The sequence below is a fragment of the Ciconia boyciana genome, chromosome 2, assembly GCF_034638445.1.
Source record: "Ciconia boyciana chromosome 2, ASM3463844v1, whole genome shotgun sequence".
NCBI lineage: Eukaryota > Metazoa > Chordata > Aves > Ciconiiformes > Ciconiidae > Ciconia > Ciconia boyciana.
In genome coordinates this window covers 13,305,069-13,319,701 of record NC_132935.1, presented here as the reverse complement: position 1 = coordinate 13,319,701, position 14,633 = coordinate 13,305,069, and the positions used below count along the sequence as shown (strand labels likewise).

Genomic DNA, 14,633 nt, shown 5'->3' with positions numbered 1-14,633 from the left:
CATAACTGTCTGCTTTCAAGGATGATAAACAAAGTGCTCATATCTATCAAGACATGGCATTCTCCATGCTCCAACTGCTTACAGGATCCAAAACCCCTTTGTCATTACTACTGCAATTTATAATTCATAATTTAATTTAGCATTTTTCTTGTTTATGGATAGTTTAATACAGAAACATTAACTGATTCCAAAGAGAAACCAGAATCAATTTGAGTGAATAAAAAATTCCACTAAAACTTTCATCCAGGCTCTCCCTCTAACTAAATTATCTGCAGTTTTAAGAAAATAATTTGTATCCTTCAAGATTAAATAGTCTAAGATTTTCAGAGGGAGATTCTGGCTCCAATTCCAGAACAAAAGAATTTCAGTTATACAATCTCAGCCACGACTTCCATAATCACCTTATCAGTGACCACAAATACTGCATTTTTAAAAAATCTAATGGCTAATAAGAGTAGTCTCCCACCCGCAATATTTGTTTTCTTTATACCCTCAGACTACCACAGCAATAATCATACTATTAATCTGTAATTACCACCAATCCAAAAACCCTTGAAAGCATTATTCAGTAATGTGACTGACAGCAGTATTGATAAATAAGAACTATCACTAACCATACACCAACCTGTTAGTTCTTTTGCAGCAAGAGCCTTGTGCCTGAGCACTTCTAAATGAATATCTCTGTCTGACAGGTGAAGACCGGCCCGAAAAATATATCTTACGTTGTCTTGGTTCTGTTGAAAGCAAAGAATTTAGAATAATGTTACAAAGAAGTTTAAGAGAAAGCAGGATAGTTAAAGAGGATAGAAAGGATAGAAAATGGGATGCGTTTCACCCATCTTCTCTAATTTCAAGGGAAGCTGCAAGTGATTGGGGGACAGATTTTTTTTTAAATCAGTACAGTAGAAGTGAAAAAAACCCACACCTACTTTTTAAGGAGAACTGAAAACCACAAGAGTAAGATTATCAAGTCTGTTTAATTACTATTCTTTCAAGGATACATAGGCCATTTTTTTTACTGAAAAACAACAATAAGTCTGCCAAATGGCAAAAAAATATAACGTGCACAGGATACATGCATTTAATAAAATTTACTTGCAGAACGAAGGAAAGAAATTTAAACAGAAGCTGAGTGTGTGTATATAGTAATATAAAGTAATATAGTAATATACAGTAATATAAAGTATATATATATATAAAGTAAAATAATCTCATTTATATGCAAGAAATTAGCTCTTAAGAGAAACTGTGCATATAACCTACTTTCCAATGGAGCTTGATAGCGCTCAACGGTTTTCCTCTGTCGAAAGTCATAACGCTTTCGAGTGTCTTCACCATCATCATCTTCTTTCTCCTCACTTTCTTCTGATGAAACTACTGTACATCGACATAACATTAAACTGTTTAAGTACTGTTGCAAATTATATTAAATTCAAAATGCACTACACAGATGCCTACAGGTTTTACTATTACCTTCATGTTAATGACACAATAGATCTGAAAACCTGCAAAACCTTAAGACCAATTTATGCAAGACACATTCCAGAAATTACAAAACACACACAGAGGAGCATACATATATTGTTCTGTCCTTGCTGAAATTGCTGGGTGACGTCTCATCAGTCTTAGTAACAACAATTCTGTCATCTTGCTTAGCTAAGATGCAGCTCTTATGAAAATCACTATTTCAGAAAGTTATTTCTTGTTATTTTGAGAAAGTGTTTCCAGGAAATGTTTTTAATACTCTGTAGTGGTAAGACTAAGCATGGTAATCTAGCTCTGAGTCCTAGCTCTGCCACAGATTACATGAGCAATAATGGGCAAACCACAGGTTTGAACTTCCTCACTGAGAAAACTACGTCAAATGCATACAGTTTATGCCACTAGCTTCTGTAAAGTAACTTGAAGTTTCTTCATGAAAGGGGCTAAAAATGCAAAAACCAGAGTATCATTATCTAGCAGGTTCTTAATAATACCCTCTCATGTCACTAGCTGGATACCAGGCAAGGAATGTACATGCTCTGTTCACCTATCTGCTCACTAAAATTAAGTAAATTTTATTCCTTGGAAAGCACTACCCTTTTTTTTTTCCACCCAAAAGGTCGCACTGCTTGCTGAATGCGAGATAAGTTACACAAGATATACAGACAGCACATGGAAAACTGAAAAATGATTTTGACATCACTACCATCCCCAGTCCTCGGTACTACAACACTCCTGTCACAAAGGCATGAATTTCTGTTTTTCTGCTCCTCTAGTCCTTCCCCTTGCTTCACTCATCTTTACTCCAACACTGACACACTTTCCCCGCTCCTTCCTGGCATGCTTTTCATTATAAAAGTATATTTTAGTTTTTTCCTAATTTAAAATTCCAGAGTTTTCACTTTGATCACAAATGAATTGCCCCATACTCTTATTTCCCATCCAACATGCTATTTATAATTACTTTCTACAGGTCTCTCCTGCCCAACACCCTGAGATCTACACACTTGAACCAAGCCATATAGTTCCTCCCTGTAGACTGCCAACCCCTAGTATTAAAGCTGCTCTTATTAAGGCCTTGAGTTGATATTCTCCTGACTAGATCTCCAAGTGATGAGTTAGCTGTCCTTCTCCCTTACCAGTCAAATGCCCTTGGCACACTTGAGCATGTTTCTTTTTGTTAATACCTTGCCCTACCTTGGTTTCTTCAGGTCAGCCTCTTGCTGGACTCCTGTGGCTCCAACAGTTCTCTGCTGCTCTACGAGGAAGTCTGACCACTGAGGTGCACACGTGGGAGCCACAGGCTAGGTCTGAATGAATAACAGGCCTAAAAACAGGCCACGGACTGTTCTCTGGCTTGTTCATGATTAGGAACAAGATCACCTGGACATCTAGTTTGAACCTTTTTGTAGGTCTCCACTGCCAGTGGTCAAGTCTTACACAGTCTGTGTAACATGTACAAGATACTGCCCTCAATGGGTATTGCATAAATCATCTCTCATTCAAGTTCTGATGGTCTGATGGTCAGACAGGTGATCAGGCACAGGGCACAGTCAAACAAACGTACTGACCAGTGAACTATTTACACGTGACTGGCCCTTTTTATCCCCTTGCCCCTTTATTTTCCCACTCTTGTTCCTCCCAAAATCCCCTAAACCCCCTCCCTTGTCCTGCCTTCAGTTCCTGCTCTCAAGATCCCATAAGTCCTGCGTGAACTGCTTTTCCCCTGCATCCCACAATGTCCCACCCCTAGGCAGTAACGCCTTAGTCCAAAAGGTGATCTGGAGAGCTGCCCCCGATAGACTCATCCAGATAGGTTTCACGCTGGGGCTGATGGTTCTGCTGGGACAGCCCTGGGAGGGACTCAGACAAGGTGGCTATTCCTCCTTGATTTGAGTCCTTGATTTGGATCCCTGCTTGCCATTGCGCACCCCTGTGCTCCTCTGGGCTTGTGCAGATGGGACTTTGATGGGCTGATGGCCTTGGGAGTAGCCTGGCGGGGTATTATTTGAGCTCCCCCTCCTGCCGCTGTCTCTCTGAGCTCCAACGTGGGCATGCAGAGGTCTATCACACAACCTAACAATGACTGGCTCAACTACCACCACATCCTTTTCTGTCCTTAAGTACAGTCTCGCCCCATTCTGTTCCATCCAGAAAGCTCCTACAAGGATCGTTGGACTGACTGCCTTAATCGCAACTATCATTCTCCTTAAAACCTTAAAGTTTTTCCCCCTCATTTCAAACATAAAGTTAATATGGCCTTTTGCAATTAAGCCTTATTCCTCATGTTATTTCCCACTGAGTACTGGGATGACAGCTCCTAATTACAGGCCCGGACAGCAGCTTCCACTGACTACCTGCTAAACACAAAAACGAACAACACTATCTTCTCCCCTGCTGATCTTCACGCTCGGGAGGAGCTTTCCATACACATCTGGCAGCCTCCCTTACTTCCTGAAAACTCTTGCTGTGCTGCTCGAAACCGTGAAAACTGTCATGCTCCTGCTGCAGCAAGATCACTCTTTCTCATTCTGAGTAATACCGTCCATTTCTTTATATTCCCACCTGTCCACAGCCATCTGTTGCCTTTTATCTTGTAAACATTTTGGAAAAGCACCGATTTTTTTTTTTTCCTCTGAATACCTGTTCTGAGCTCACTAGAGTCCGTGACTATGGCTTGTAATGTCAATAGCAATACAAATTTTTTAATAGATGAAAAATACCCAGTAGTTCAGCTCATCTCAATTGTTTAAGACAAAGGTTTTGGCTAGAGCATAGTAAAGAAAATTTAAAACAGAACTAAGCTACAATGCCACCTTGATTATCAGCTATTTCTTCATCAGCTCTTTGGATTTCTTTCTTTCCTCGGGAGTACATATCAAGGTTTTCCTAATCAAAAGAAACAAGAAAGATCAGTCACAAATATGCAGAAAACCTGATATCGGCATATTTGGTGCCTATAGAGTAACATTATCAAGGGACTCCATATACACAAAAGATTAAATTAAGGTACAAGAGGAGAGGATAGGAACATAATTCTGGCACCCAGGATTAGTAACAAGAATTTCTGCTCTAAAATAGGGTTTAGTACATGCAATAGTTAAATACTTATCCAGATACAAAACTGAGTGTATCAATTAATCACAGGTTAATAACTGAAGAGTGTGGCAGAACCCAGGAAAAAGCAATTCCTAGCAGACAAAAAAAATTCATATGGAATTTGAGAGATGATATATGAAGTACTACAGACAATTCTGGTTTCATTAAATAAAAATTAAAAAAAAGGAATTCAGATCTAAACAAAAAAATATGAAAGCAGGCTATGAAGATGTTTAAAAAATGAAGTGCCTGTCATTCAAAAGGACAGTAGAAGAACTTAATTTAATAGAGCAAAACTAAGACAGAGGAAATATGATTGCTGTATAGAGGAAATATGATTGCTGTATATAATTTTAACATAAGTTCCTCTAGGGACACAGGACTACTTAAGTACACAGGCAAGGCTGGCACAAGAACAAACATAGATAAAGCAGGCATCAATGAATTCACTTTTCAGTAAGATCTGAAGTGAAAACCCAACCCCTGAAACAGCTGTTTGTAAGCAGTGTCCATTCAACAATCATAAGGCAATTCAGAAAGCGTAGTATAAGACATGTATTTCAGCATATCACTGCTATTTCATGTCTTCTGAAGAAGATATTTCCTCCACCTTTAGAGTGTATCTGTAGCATGACTGCAACAGTAAGATGTTAAATTATAATTAGAGAGCAAAAACAAACGTTATTTTAGAGTACGCTATTCTTTGGAAGAAGTTATTTCAGCTAAATTAAAATTACAACTAAGTAATTTCCCTGTGTGAAATACACTACTTATACAAAAATAGTAAAATAAATTAGCATCTACTTCTTCTGCATCGTGGAACACCCCAAGGTCTTCCATCATTCGCCGTCTACGCATCTTCTCCATGTCATCCATTTTTTGCAAGACTGCTTCTGCAGTACTAAGATAAAAAGTTGACATGTAAGAGCAAAGACAGGCAAGTACAAAAAATCCCCATTTAAAACAGTACACATAATCAGTATGACATTTTAATATAGCATGCACAAAGCCAGAGTCATTGACGCTTAGCCAAGTTTTTAAACACTACTTAAAAATTAGGTCAAACGTTTACTTTTTTATAAAGAGATTTAAGAACAAGCATTTGAGGATTTGCAAACATACACCGTTTTCAGGTTTATTTTCCCCTCTCGCTGAACACAGTAAAAAAAACCAAAAAAATGTTTTAGTAGGAAAAAAAGAATTCTGAAGATCATAGTAAGATAACAGAAATTATGGCAGTTTTTAATAGCACTTAAGTTGATCTGCATGACAGCATTAAGTCATTTTTAGTTCACAGCTTTCCTCAGACAACAGGTTGCTTATTCTTCTCTTAACTGTAATTTAAGATTCGTGTTGGTTTTCCATGACTATATATGCTGGAAAAAACATCCCACTGCTGTTACACTTTGCAAACCTTTCAGAAAACAAGGTCAGTTTGGGCTTTACAAAGAGAATTAAGCCATGGACGGACAGGCAGAAACACTAGGACTACTTCACTTTGGCTGTATCCAACTTTCCTCAGTATCTTAACTCAACCGCGTGTTACAAAAATATTCATAAGTGTAGAAGAAAAGATAATTAAAAATGAAGCCACTTCTGATGCCAAGAAAATTGATTTAGAGGGCAAGTTAAATCTACCAAATGTCACAACGTAAAGTGATCGTTTTGGTTCACAAGACAACACATAAACCCACCCAGCCCATACATAAAAGATGCTCTAGTGTGAGATCTCTCCGCAACTGGCAATCCCAAAATGAAGATACCAGTGGCCAATTTAAACATTGGCTGTGCCCAAATTCTTTACACATGAAGCACCTTCCAAACACGTCCTCCTGCACACACTCTCCGACCCGGAAGTCTTAAACAGCCACAAGCACCTATTTCCAAAAAACTCAGGTTAAACAGCTTGGCTGCAAAGTATGAAGGACCACACCTTACATCAATCAATATATTAACAATGATTACAGGACATACTGGTGCAGGAAGAGGAGGAGACCCCACCTGATCAACAGCAAAGGAATGTTAGCAGAGGTTGCTAACAATATTCTGCAAGTTCTAAGCCATGTAACTCTGGTGGGACACTACTATGGAGGGCATCTGCAGCCCAGCAGTTATCACAAGGATGTACAGGATTCATAGGGGCACATGGGGAAGTCTCAGCCTAACGACCGAATACATTTAGCTCTTGCTGCCAGGAATAACAATACCTTTTCCTGCTGTCAAAAGAAGAAAGTCCCTAGCCAATATTAAGCCATAGCACAAAGGCTGGTTAATAAGGCTCATTTTAGTAGCTTTGCAAGATGATGAAAAAAACCCCACTCACTTTGTTATAAGTTTGTCAAACAAAACAGATTGATTTGTAGCGGTGTAATGACTTTGTCGAAGTCTGCAGCTTCGGCGGACCTCCAAATCCCCATTTTCTTCATGGACTTGTTCTGCAGCTTTTGCATCAGCTCTGGTCTTCAGTGTTCTGGTGACTAAAATGCATTGATATATAAAATATTTTGAGGCGGAAAATATGTTATTCCCTTTATTTCACCGTTGCTCTAGTAAAATGTAAAAAAATCTGCAGTGGATTGATTTTTTCTGAATTAGATACTGAATTAGAAGTTATTGTCATGACCACAGCATTCAACTTAAATTATTTATTTTTAAACTACCTACTTAAAAGCATGACTCATATAGCAACTTTTTAACAGACTGGAAAGCCAATCTGATGAAAACACACACACAACTTTTGTTCCTGCAGGAGGCAAGTTTATTCCAGTTACTTCTTTCTGGAAAAGTGAAAAAAACCAAATACCTCTCTCTAAGGTGTTTTTACTCCATTCATGTAAAATTGTATCTAATAGTTTTTTAAAAAAAATTGTTTATGTGGGAAGTCTCTTCTTAAGATGCCTGTTTTTAGTATGCTGTTTAAGCATGCATCACTTTCATTTTCTGCATCATGACACAAAAGCTCTAGAAAGTAAGAAGTGTCTCAGGATAAACTCCCAAATACCAAAGAACTCAAATGCTTGCCTGCTTTAAAAAAAGATCTGCCCAGTATTTACCACACAGCATCCTTTGCCACGGGTTTATTACTTGCACTATCACTAACACAGTTAAGAGAGGTCAGTGAGAAAGTAGTGCACAATTAGAACTTGAATTACTACACACAAAGTGCATTTCAGGCCCCTTCCCGCGTTCAGCCCGTGGCTGGCAGGACACTGCCTGGAAATAACGGATTTTCCCAGCTGCCAGCAAGCGGCCTCACGGCACCAAGCCTGCTTGTGTACTCAGCACGGCAATTCAGTTCCAAGGTAAATCGCTGAACTTCAGTGACACCTTCCCCAGCTCAGTGGGTTTGTGCGTCTCATGACTGAATTACTTTTTAACTCACATATATTATAATACTGCAATATTCTCTCCTATTTGCAAGAATGATTTTCAACTAATTTGTGTCCTGCAGACTCCAGAAAATCCATGTGACAAAAAAAACGAAGCTAAGGAACAGATTCTCTAGTGCCTAAGAGTGGGCTGGAATTCACACTGCATTCTCCCCAAGCCTGAAAGGAATTAATAGCATATCCTCCTATTTGCACCTACCTCTTTTCATAAAACTCATAGGAAGTTCACTATCTTTGAGATATCTATTCTCGCAACTTCAGCTAATTTCAGTTGATAAGTTCAGAAGTTTTTGCGGCCAAGTTAAATTGAGTGACCAAACACAATCCTTCTCAGAAACCAGGCTAAAAAGGAATCCTAGGGAGTTACTGCTCCTTACCTTCTTTATATTCTTCTTTTTTCTGGTCTGATTTCGGCTTTGCCAACTGCCTACATTAAGAGAGAGGACAGAGTAGAGAAGGGAGAAAAGAATTATTGTATTAGAATTAATGTACAGAAGTATTGTATTGTTCCCCATCAAGCCTAGGGAACCCAGCCAAGTTTATAATCCAGTGCTCCACATCATGCAAAGAAAAGCCTGTGTACCACACAGAGGATTCGGATCCCAAGTCTGCTGCGTACCATATGCAGACAGTTCTATAAGGACATAAATTTCCTAACCTGCTAATCTTAAAGTCTCAATAGTGCAAATAACATCTCAGTAACCAAAGCAGAGATCTCAAAGGACTTGGGAAAAGATGCATGTTTTTTATACAAGCAGAAGAGTTTTACTAAGAAGAGTGAGTCTAGTTCTAAGATACTGGCACTGACATTAACATAATCATATTCCCCTGCAGATTTTTAGCTGTAGATTTATCATGACATGACTCATTGTATATGCTTTCACTTTTCCTTTTCGTTCTATGAATTGAACAGAGATTGGACGTCTAGAAACACAATACCTCGTAAAGTGTCTTCGATTGACATTTTCACTTAATATTTCCATGCTTTTGTCAAAGCTAGAGTCTGAACAGGGCGGCATGTTTTTTCTTGTTGATCTTAAACAGTGTCCATTGAAGCATTCAATTTTACCAGAGGAAAATTCCTAGGGAAAGAAGGAAATAAGAACATATTTATCTGAACCATGTATGTTGATCTAAGAAGGAAATTCTCCCTCATTTAGGCAAGTTTATTCTGTAACTCTCCTGACTTGACAGTGGTGCAACTAACAGCAGGTAAGCCTTAAACCACTTCTGCACCAAGAAGTAGCTCTCAGGAAAAACAAAAAACAACACAGCTTTGGAAGCTAAAGCTCCCCTCCGCCATGCTTTTCTTGTGGACAACTTGAGCTTAATATCCTTTGAATAAATTATTGCGGCAAAGCCTTTCATATAAACTTAGCGTTTAATTAAAAAAAACCCCAACTTTTATTTAAAAATTCATTCAGAAGAGCAGTCAAGCTTGACCGTGCATGTCCTAGGATTAAAATCTAGTTAGGAGAGTTTTTCTCCTATCTCTGTTCCATTTATGACTGCATTTGGAGGGACATTAAAAGATTTCCTTTGGGAGGACGGCATTTATCCACAGGAAACCAAAGGGAACTCAAGATACACTTTTTTAATGGCTGTTAATCTTGTTCACATTGGTATTTCTGCAAGGAGGATGACTACTATCACTTTTACTACGTGAGAAAAGCTGTGATGATGATGAGAGGTGCCTTATTCAGTTTACAACCCAAAGTTTCATTAAGAGTACACCACAGTAAATCTCACACTGAAAAGGGCAGAAAATAGACCAGATTCTTCTAGTTCTTGACACTAACTTAACACTAACTAAGACGTACTTCCATTAGCAGTTGATGGAGATGATGACAGAAGCGTGAAGAAGGTCGCTACAGGAGGGCAATGATACACACGCAAGGCCCTTGCAGGACCACACAATGAAAGCTGCAGCCACCCGCTGCTGAGGGGTCAGCCCTGAGCCACAGACCTGGGCAATCCTGTAACTGTCTGACGGTCTTCTCTTCAGTCAACTTTGAACAAGCCGTCCCCAATGTTCACCTGTGTCCTGGTTTCATCTGGGATAGAGTTCATTTTCTTCCTAGTACCTGGTATAGTGCTCTGTTTTGGATTTAGTATGAGAATAATGTTGATAACACACTAATGGTTTAGTTGTTGCTGAGCAGTGCTTATACTAGTCAAGGACTTTTCAGCTTCTCATGCCCTGCCAGCAAGAAGCTGGGAGGGGACACAGCCAGGACAGCTGACCCAAACTCACCAAAGGGCTATTCCATACCATATGGCATCATGCTCAGTATATAAACTAGGGGGAGTTGGCCGGGAGGCGGTGACTGCTGCTCAGAAACTGGCTGGGCATCAGTTGGCAGGTGGTGAGCAATTGCATTGTGCATCACTTATTTTGTATGTTCTTTTATCATTATTATTTTTCCTTCATTTTCTGTCCTATTAAACTGTCTTTATCTCAACCCACAACTTACACTTTTTTTTTTTTCTAATTCTCTCCCCCATCCCACTGAGGGGAGGGAGGGAGCAAACGGCTGTGTGGTGTTTAGTTGCCTGCTGGGTTAAACCACAACAACCTGACAACTTCTCTCAAGACAGACCTTTTGCACAAGGAGGATTTAAATCACCTTTCCTTCATCGCTTGTTTTAAAGAGCACCTCCCTCCCTGCAGTCCTCCGGGCTGGTGGAGCGAGGCCTCACAAGGTGCCTCCCATAGATGGCTTTTTAATCTGGGCATCTGAGATGAAATCCCTAAAGACATTTTCTGCTTCTCAGATCCAGCACAGATGGATGTAGCAAGACCTAGAACTTAATGAGAGGCACTCTGATCCGTCAGAGTCACCTTTAACATTTTTCCTCTCAAAAGTTTAAGAAAGAAATAGTAACAGGAAGCCTTTCAACTAATTTTTAATTTTACAGAGGCCTAGGTTTATCTGAAGAAGGCAGGTTTTTGTGCATGCTCACACAAAGGAGTAAATAAAGACTTGAACCAATACTTTCAGCATTCATCACTGAGACAACTAGAAAAAAAACCCCTAGACCAAGAAATAATGATGTTCTATCACCTGCAAATGTACTCAGTAGTATTCCTGCAGCTGGTATGAGTATGGCTTATATATCATCCTATACAATCTATCGGCATGCCTGGGAACTGCCTATAATGTTAGGTTACGTGATTAAAGGCTAATCTGCACAAAAAGCAGCAGAAAAGCACTGGCAGGCAGAGGCACCCTCGTAACGCAGCACTGGGGGAGCGGCCCGACCCCGCTCCCTTCGAGGCCGTCGGTCAGCCCAAGGCCTGGCTCCAGGGCGAGGGACTCCCCAGGGGTGCGGGCGGGAGAGGCCTCGGGGGTCACCTCACAGACCGAGTGAGGGCCTCTGCCTAGAAGATGACTCATTGTGGGACGCCGATCACCACAGTCTGTCCTGGCTTCTTATTTATTTATTTGATGGTGTTTCTGTGTCATGAGGCACAGAGGTCCGAGTGCCAGCGACGGGAGAAGGGGCTACACCTCCTTATGGCCTGCGCCATCGCTAACAGACACCAAGCCAGCATAGCTAGGGTTAGAGGCTAGGGTAGCTAGGGTGAGAGTTTTGGGAACCAGGTACTGGAAAGGCCACAAGTCTGGGACAAATACTGGAGAGACCAGGCGGGTCTGAGCCAAGTGCTGGGCTGGGGGGCAGCTACTGGAGAGGCCATAGGTCTGGGCCAGGGACCCGTCTGTGTCTGTGCATGAGGCAACGGGGAGACCAGGCCACCCAGGGCCTGTTACTGGTTTGACCGAGCGTCTACGGACAGTTACATACTGCGTGCGTGTGAGCACACACACGGGGTCTAAATACCAGCAACTGGAACAGGGCTGTGCACCTCTGGGGCTTACACACCCGGCTGCCAGCCCCTGGGGAGACCCAGGCATCTGATGGCAGCTACAGACAGACTGCGTGCCCAAGACCAAATACAGGGATCCATATTACATATATACATCTCTGTGTGTATTTTCCCACTAACAGGTTTTCATCCTGATCAGCCAGAGAGGGAAGAAGGATCAGGCCATTTGTACTGTTCATAGGGCTACCAGATTCAGCTACTCTCAACAAACAGCACTTTCAAATAAGGACAACTTTTTAAGTAAGAGGCTTTATTTCTAAATACATGCTCACTTGTGAAATTAGACTCTGAAGTTGGGAGCAACTCTGGAAGATTTAGCTTACTTAAACTGCAAGATACATAAGTTATAACTGCCACTCTGGGTATTTCTACTTCATTGATCTAGAAGTAAATATTCCTTGGGAGAAATCTTAAAGGTTTGCCATATCAGTTAAAAGATATACACTGCAATAATACACTTCACAAATTTCTGGGCCAAATCCCAGACTGAAAGAAGAACAAACACTTAAAGAATGTCAGCACAGATGTTAGAAAAAAAAAGGGTATAGTGACCTGGGAAATATTTCTATGTATACTTATGCACTTGTTTGCCTTTTTAAATGTATTTTTAATGTAATGTTCGCAATACTTGTGTTATTCTTTATCCTCTATACTGACTTTTTACCTTAATCTTGGCTTAAATTAGGACACAGGCAAAGCAGTAACAATGCATATTGCTAACTCTGACCATCCTCCATTCGTAGGAAGGCATCCCAGCTCTGTGAAATGGCAGACACCAAGAACCATTAGGTGAACTCCAGCAAGCTACCAGCAGAGCAAGAGTAACTAACTCTTATCAACCCTATCAGGCTGAAAAAACATGCTCAAGAACTGAAATTCAGTAGAAGCAAATGGCTAAACTGGAAAGGTAAGGCAACTGGATGAAAGAATTTTGTGAAGTATTTCAAATTTTGAAAGCATTTCATATTTTGTTACTTTTCTCATGCTATAGAAAGTGATTAGAAATTGTTTCTAACAAGTCTTTTTACAAAATCTATGTTTAGCTATCTGGTATCTCTGAGGAAGTAAATCTATGTTGAAGTACTATCAGAACAGATCAAGTGCTTAGGCAACAAGGCTGTGAGCTCAGATGCCAAGGTCCCTATACAGACGAGTCTGAAGGCTTAGCCTAGAAAGGTGCTGGTTTCCACTTTGCCCAGACAAAAAGGGAACTCTGGAGCACATTGCCCTCAAATACAGGTCACAAGACAACAATCTTTTTCAGCCTGGGGAGTTACACCAGGGTTATAGACCTGCAGATACACAGCTTCCAAGGGGACAGTAACCACTTCAGATCTGCCACGGGACTCCATGGAACTGGAAACTTGGAAGAAGATAAACCCATCAGAGGCCAGTTTACCTTAGCCCTCCTGCCATATGCTCCTTACTCTCTATGGACAAAATAAGCTAAATAAGTAGAGATATATTGCGTGCTGATATCAGAAAAACCGCAAAAGCTGCCACCACCAAGTCCTTGCACATCAACAAGACAGGAAAGAGGCATTAGGACTTGAACATGCAACTAGCACCAGCATCATCATCTCCGTCATCTCGGAGATGACTTCTGCATTGTCTCTGCAGTTACAAAGCTCCAGCAAAGCCTGGCCATCCTACAAATGAAATAAGAATGACTCCATGCCTCAAAGCATGGGAAAGGTCTGGAAAAAGGAAGAAAAAAAAGAAAAGAAATAAAGAAACCAAAACAAAGAACTTTACAGCCAGTTTCATAATGATGATTCTGCATTGGTTTCAGTGAAAAGTTTACATTTATCTTCCTCATTCCTGTTCACACTGAAAACACGTGCCAGCTGCTTTATCTGCCTAACTTTGCACAGCCTTCCCCCATGCGCAACAGGCAGCTGAATTCCCTGTAGCCTCTGACAACCATTTCTAGTGTACACTGCAAAAGCAAAGCAGTGATCTTTACGCAGATTCCATGACTGTTTGCAAAGGAAAAAAAAAAAAAAAACAAACAAAAAACCACCCCAAGGATTTCTTCCTTCTTAGTTCAGTAGTCTTGAAAATAATGGAAAAAATATATATATATTAATCCATACAACTGAAAATCCTGAAAGAGTTCTGCTGGAAAGAAACAGAGTCCACTACAAGCATCACTCCAAGGCAAGGCTCCCCTGAAGAGCAGACCACTTCTGAGTTGGATCTGGTCTGCCTTTATTTGTCATGGAAATGCAGGACACCCTGTGGAGAAGAGCCTGACTTGGAAAGAGCAGAGAAGAGTTTTAGCTTTTGAAGGCTACATTAAAAACAATGAACTTCTCAAAGTGAAATGGTTCAGTTATTCAAGTAGCAACACTGAGATGCAGATAGCACAGACAGCATAATATCCTTTATAATCATGTAAGTTGTCTCTTTGCTACTAGGGTAGATTCAAATTATAAAAAGCTGAAGTAAAATGTTCACCATTTTAGGTTACGCACATAAGTGCTTTAATTAAGTACAAATTAGTCCTGATTTCTAAACAGAGCTTTGTTTTTAAGGCATCCAAAGTAGTACCTATATACACCTGACTAAGGAGTATTTTACAGGCACTTCAGGACAGCTAGAATGCAGTTATAGGTCATGTATATTTTGTGTCGAGCATGTATTTTGATGTATTTTTGTCATCAAAACAGCGAGTGCTCTCTCTATGAGCGTTACCACAACTAAAGTAAAGCGGTCTCTAAGATCTTTTTAAGATAACTTTTTAGGTAACAAATTCAATCAAAATAAAGGGG

General features: G+C 40.3%; 1 protein-coding gene across 2 annotated transcripts in view; it reads right to left on the bottom strand.

Annotated features, from left to right (window-relative positions):
- ATAD2 (ATPase family AAA domain containing 2) overlaps positions 1 to 14,633 on the bottom strand; it is a 39,644-nt gene that overhangs the window by 23,913 nt on the left and 1,098 nt on the right. For both annotated transcript variants that reach the window (XM_072851933.1, XM_072851934.1), the window contains exons 2-8: positions 8,910 to 9,052; positions 8,348 to 8,397; positions 6,905 to 7,058; positions 5,386 to 5,482; positions 4,299 to 4,371; positions 1,264 to 1,377; positions 626 to 734 (exon numbers count right to left, since the gene is read on the bottom strand). In XM_072851933.1, coding sequence (XP_072708034.1) covers positions 626 to 734; positions 1,264 to 1,377; positions 4,299 to 4,371; positions 5,386 to 5,482; positions 6,905 to 7,058; positions 8,348 to 8,397; positions 8,910 to 9,052 — 740 coding nt within the window. The remainder of the gene's footprint in view (positions 1 to 625; positions 735 to 1,263; positions 1,378 to 4,298; positions 4,372 to 5,385; positions 5,483 to 6,904; positions 7,059 to 8,347; positions 8,398 to 8,909; positions 9,053 to 14,633) is intronic.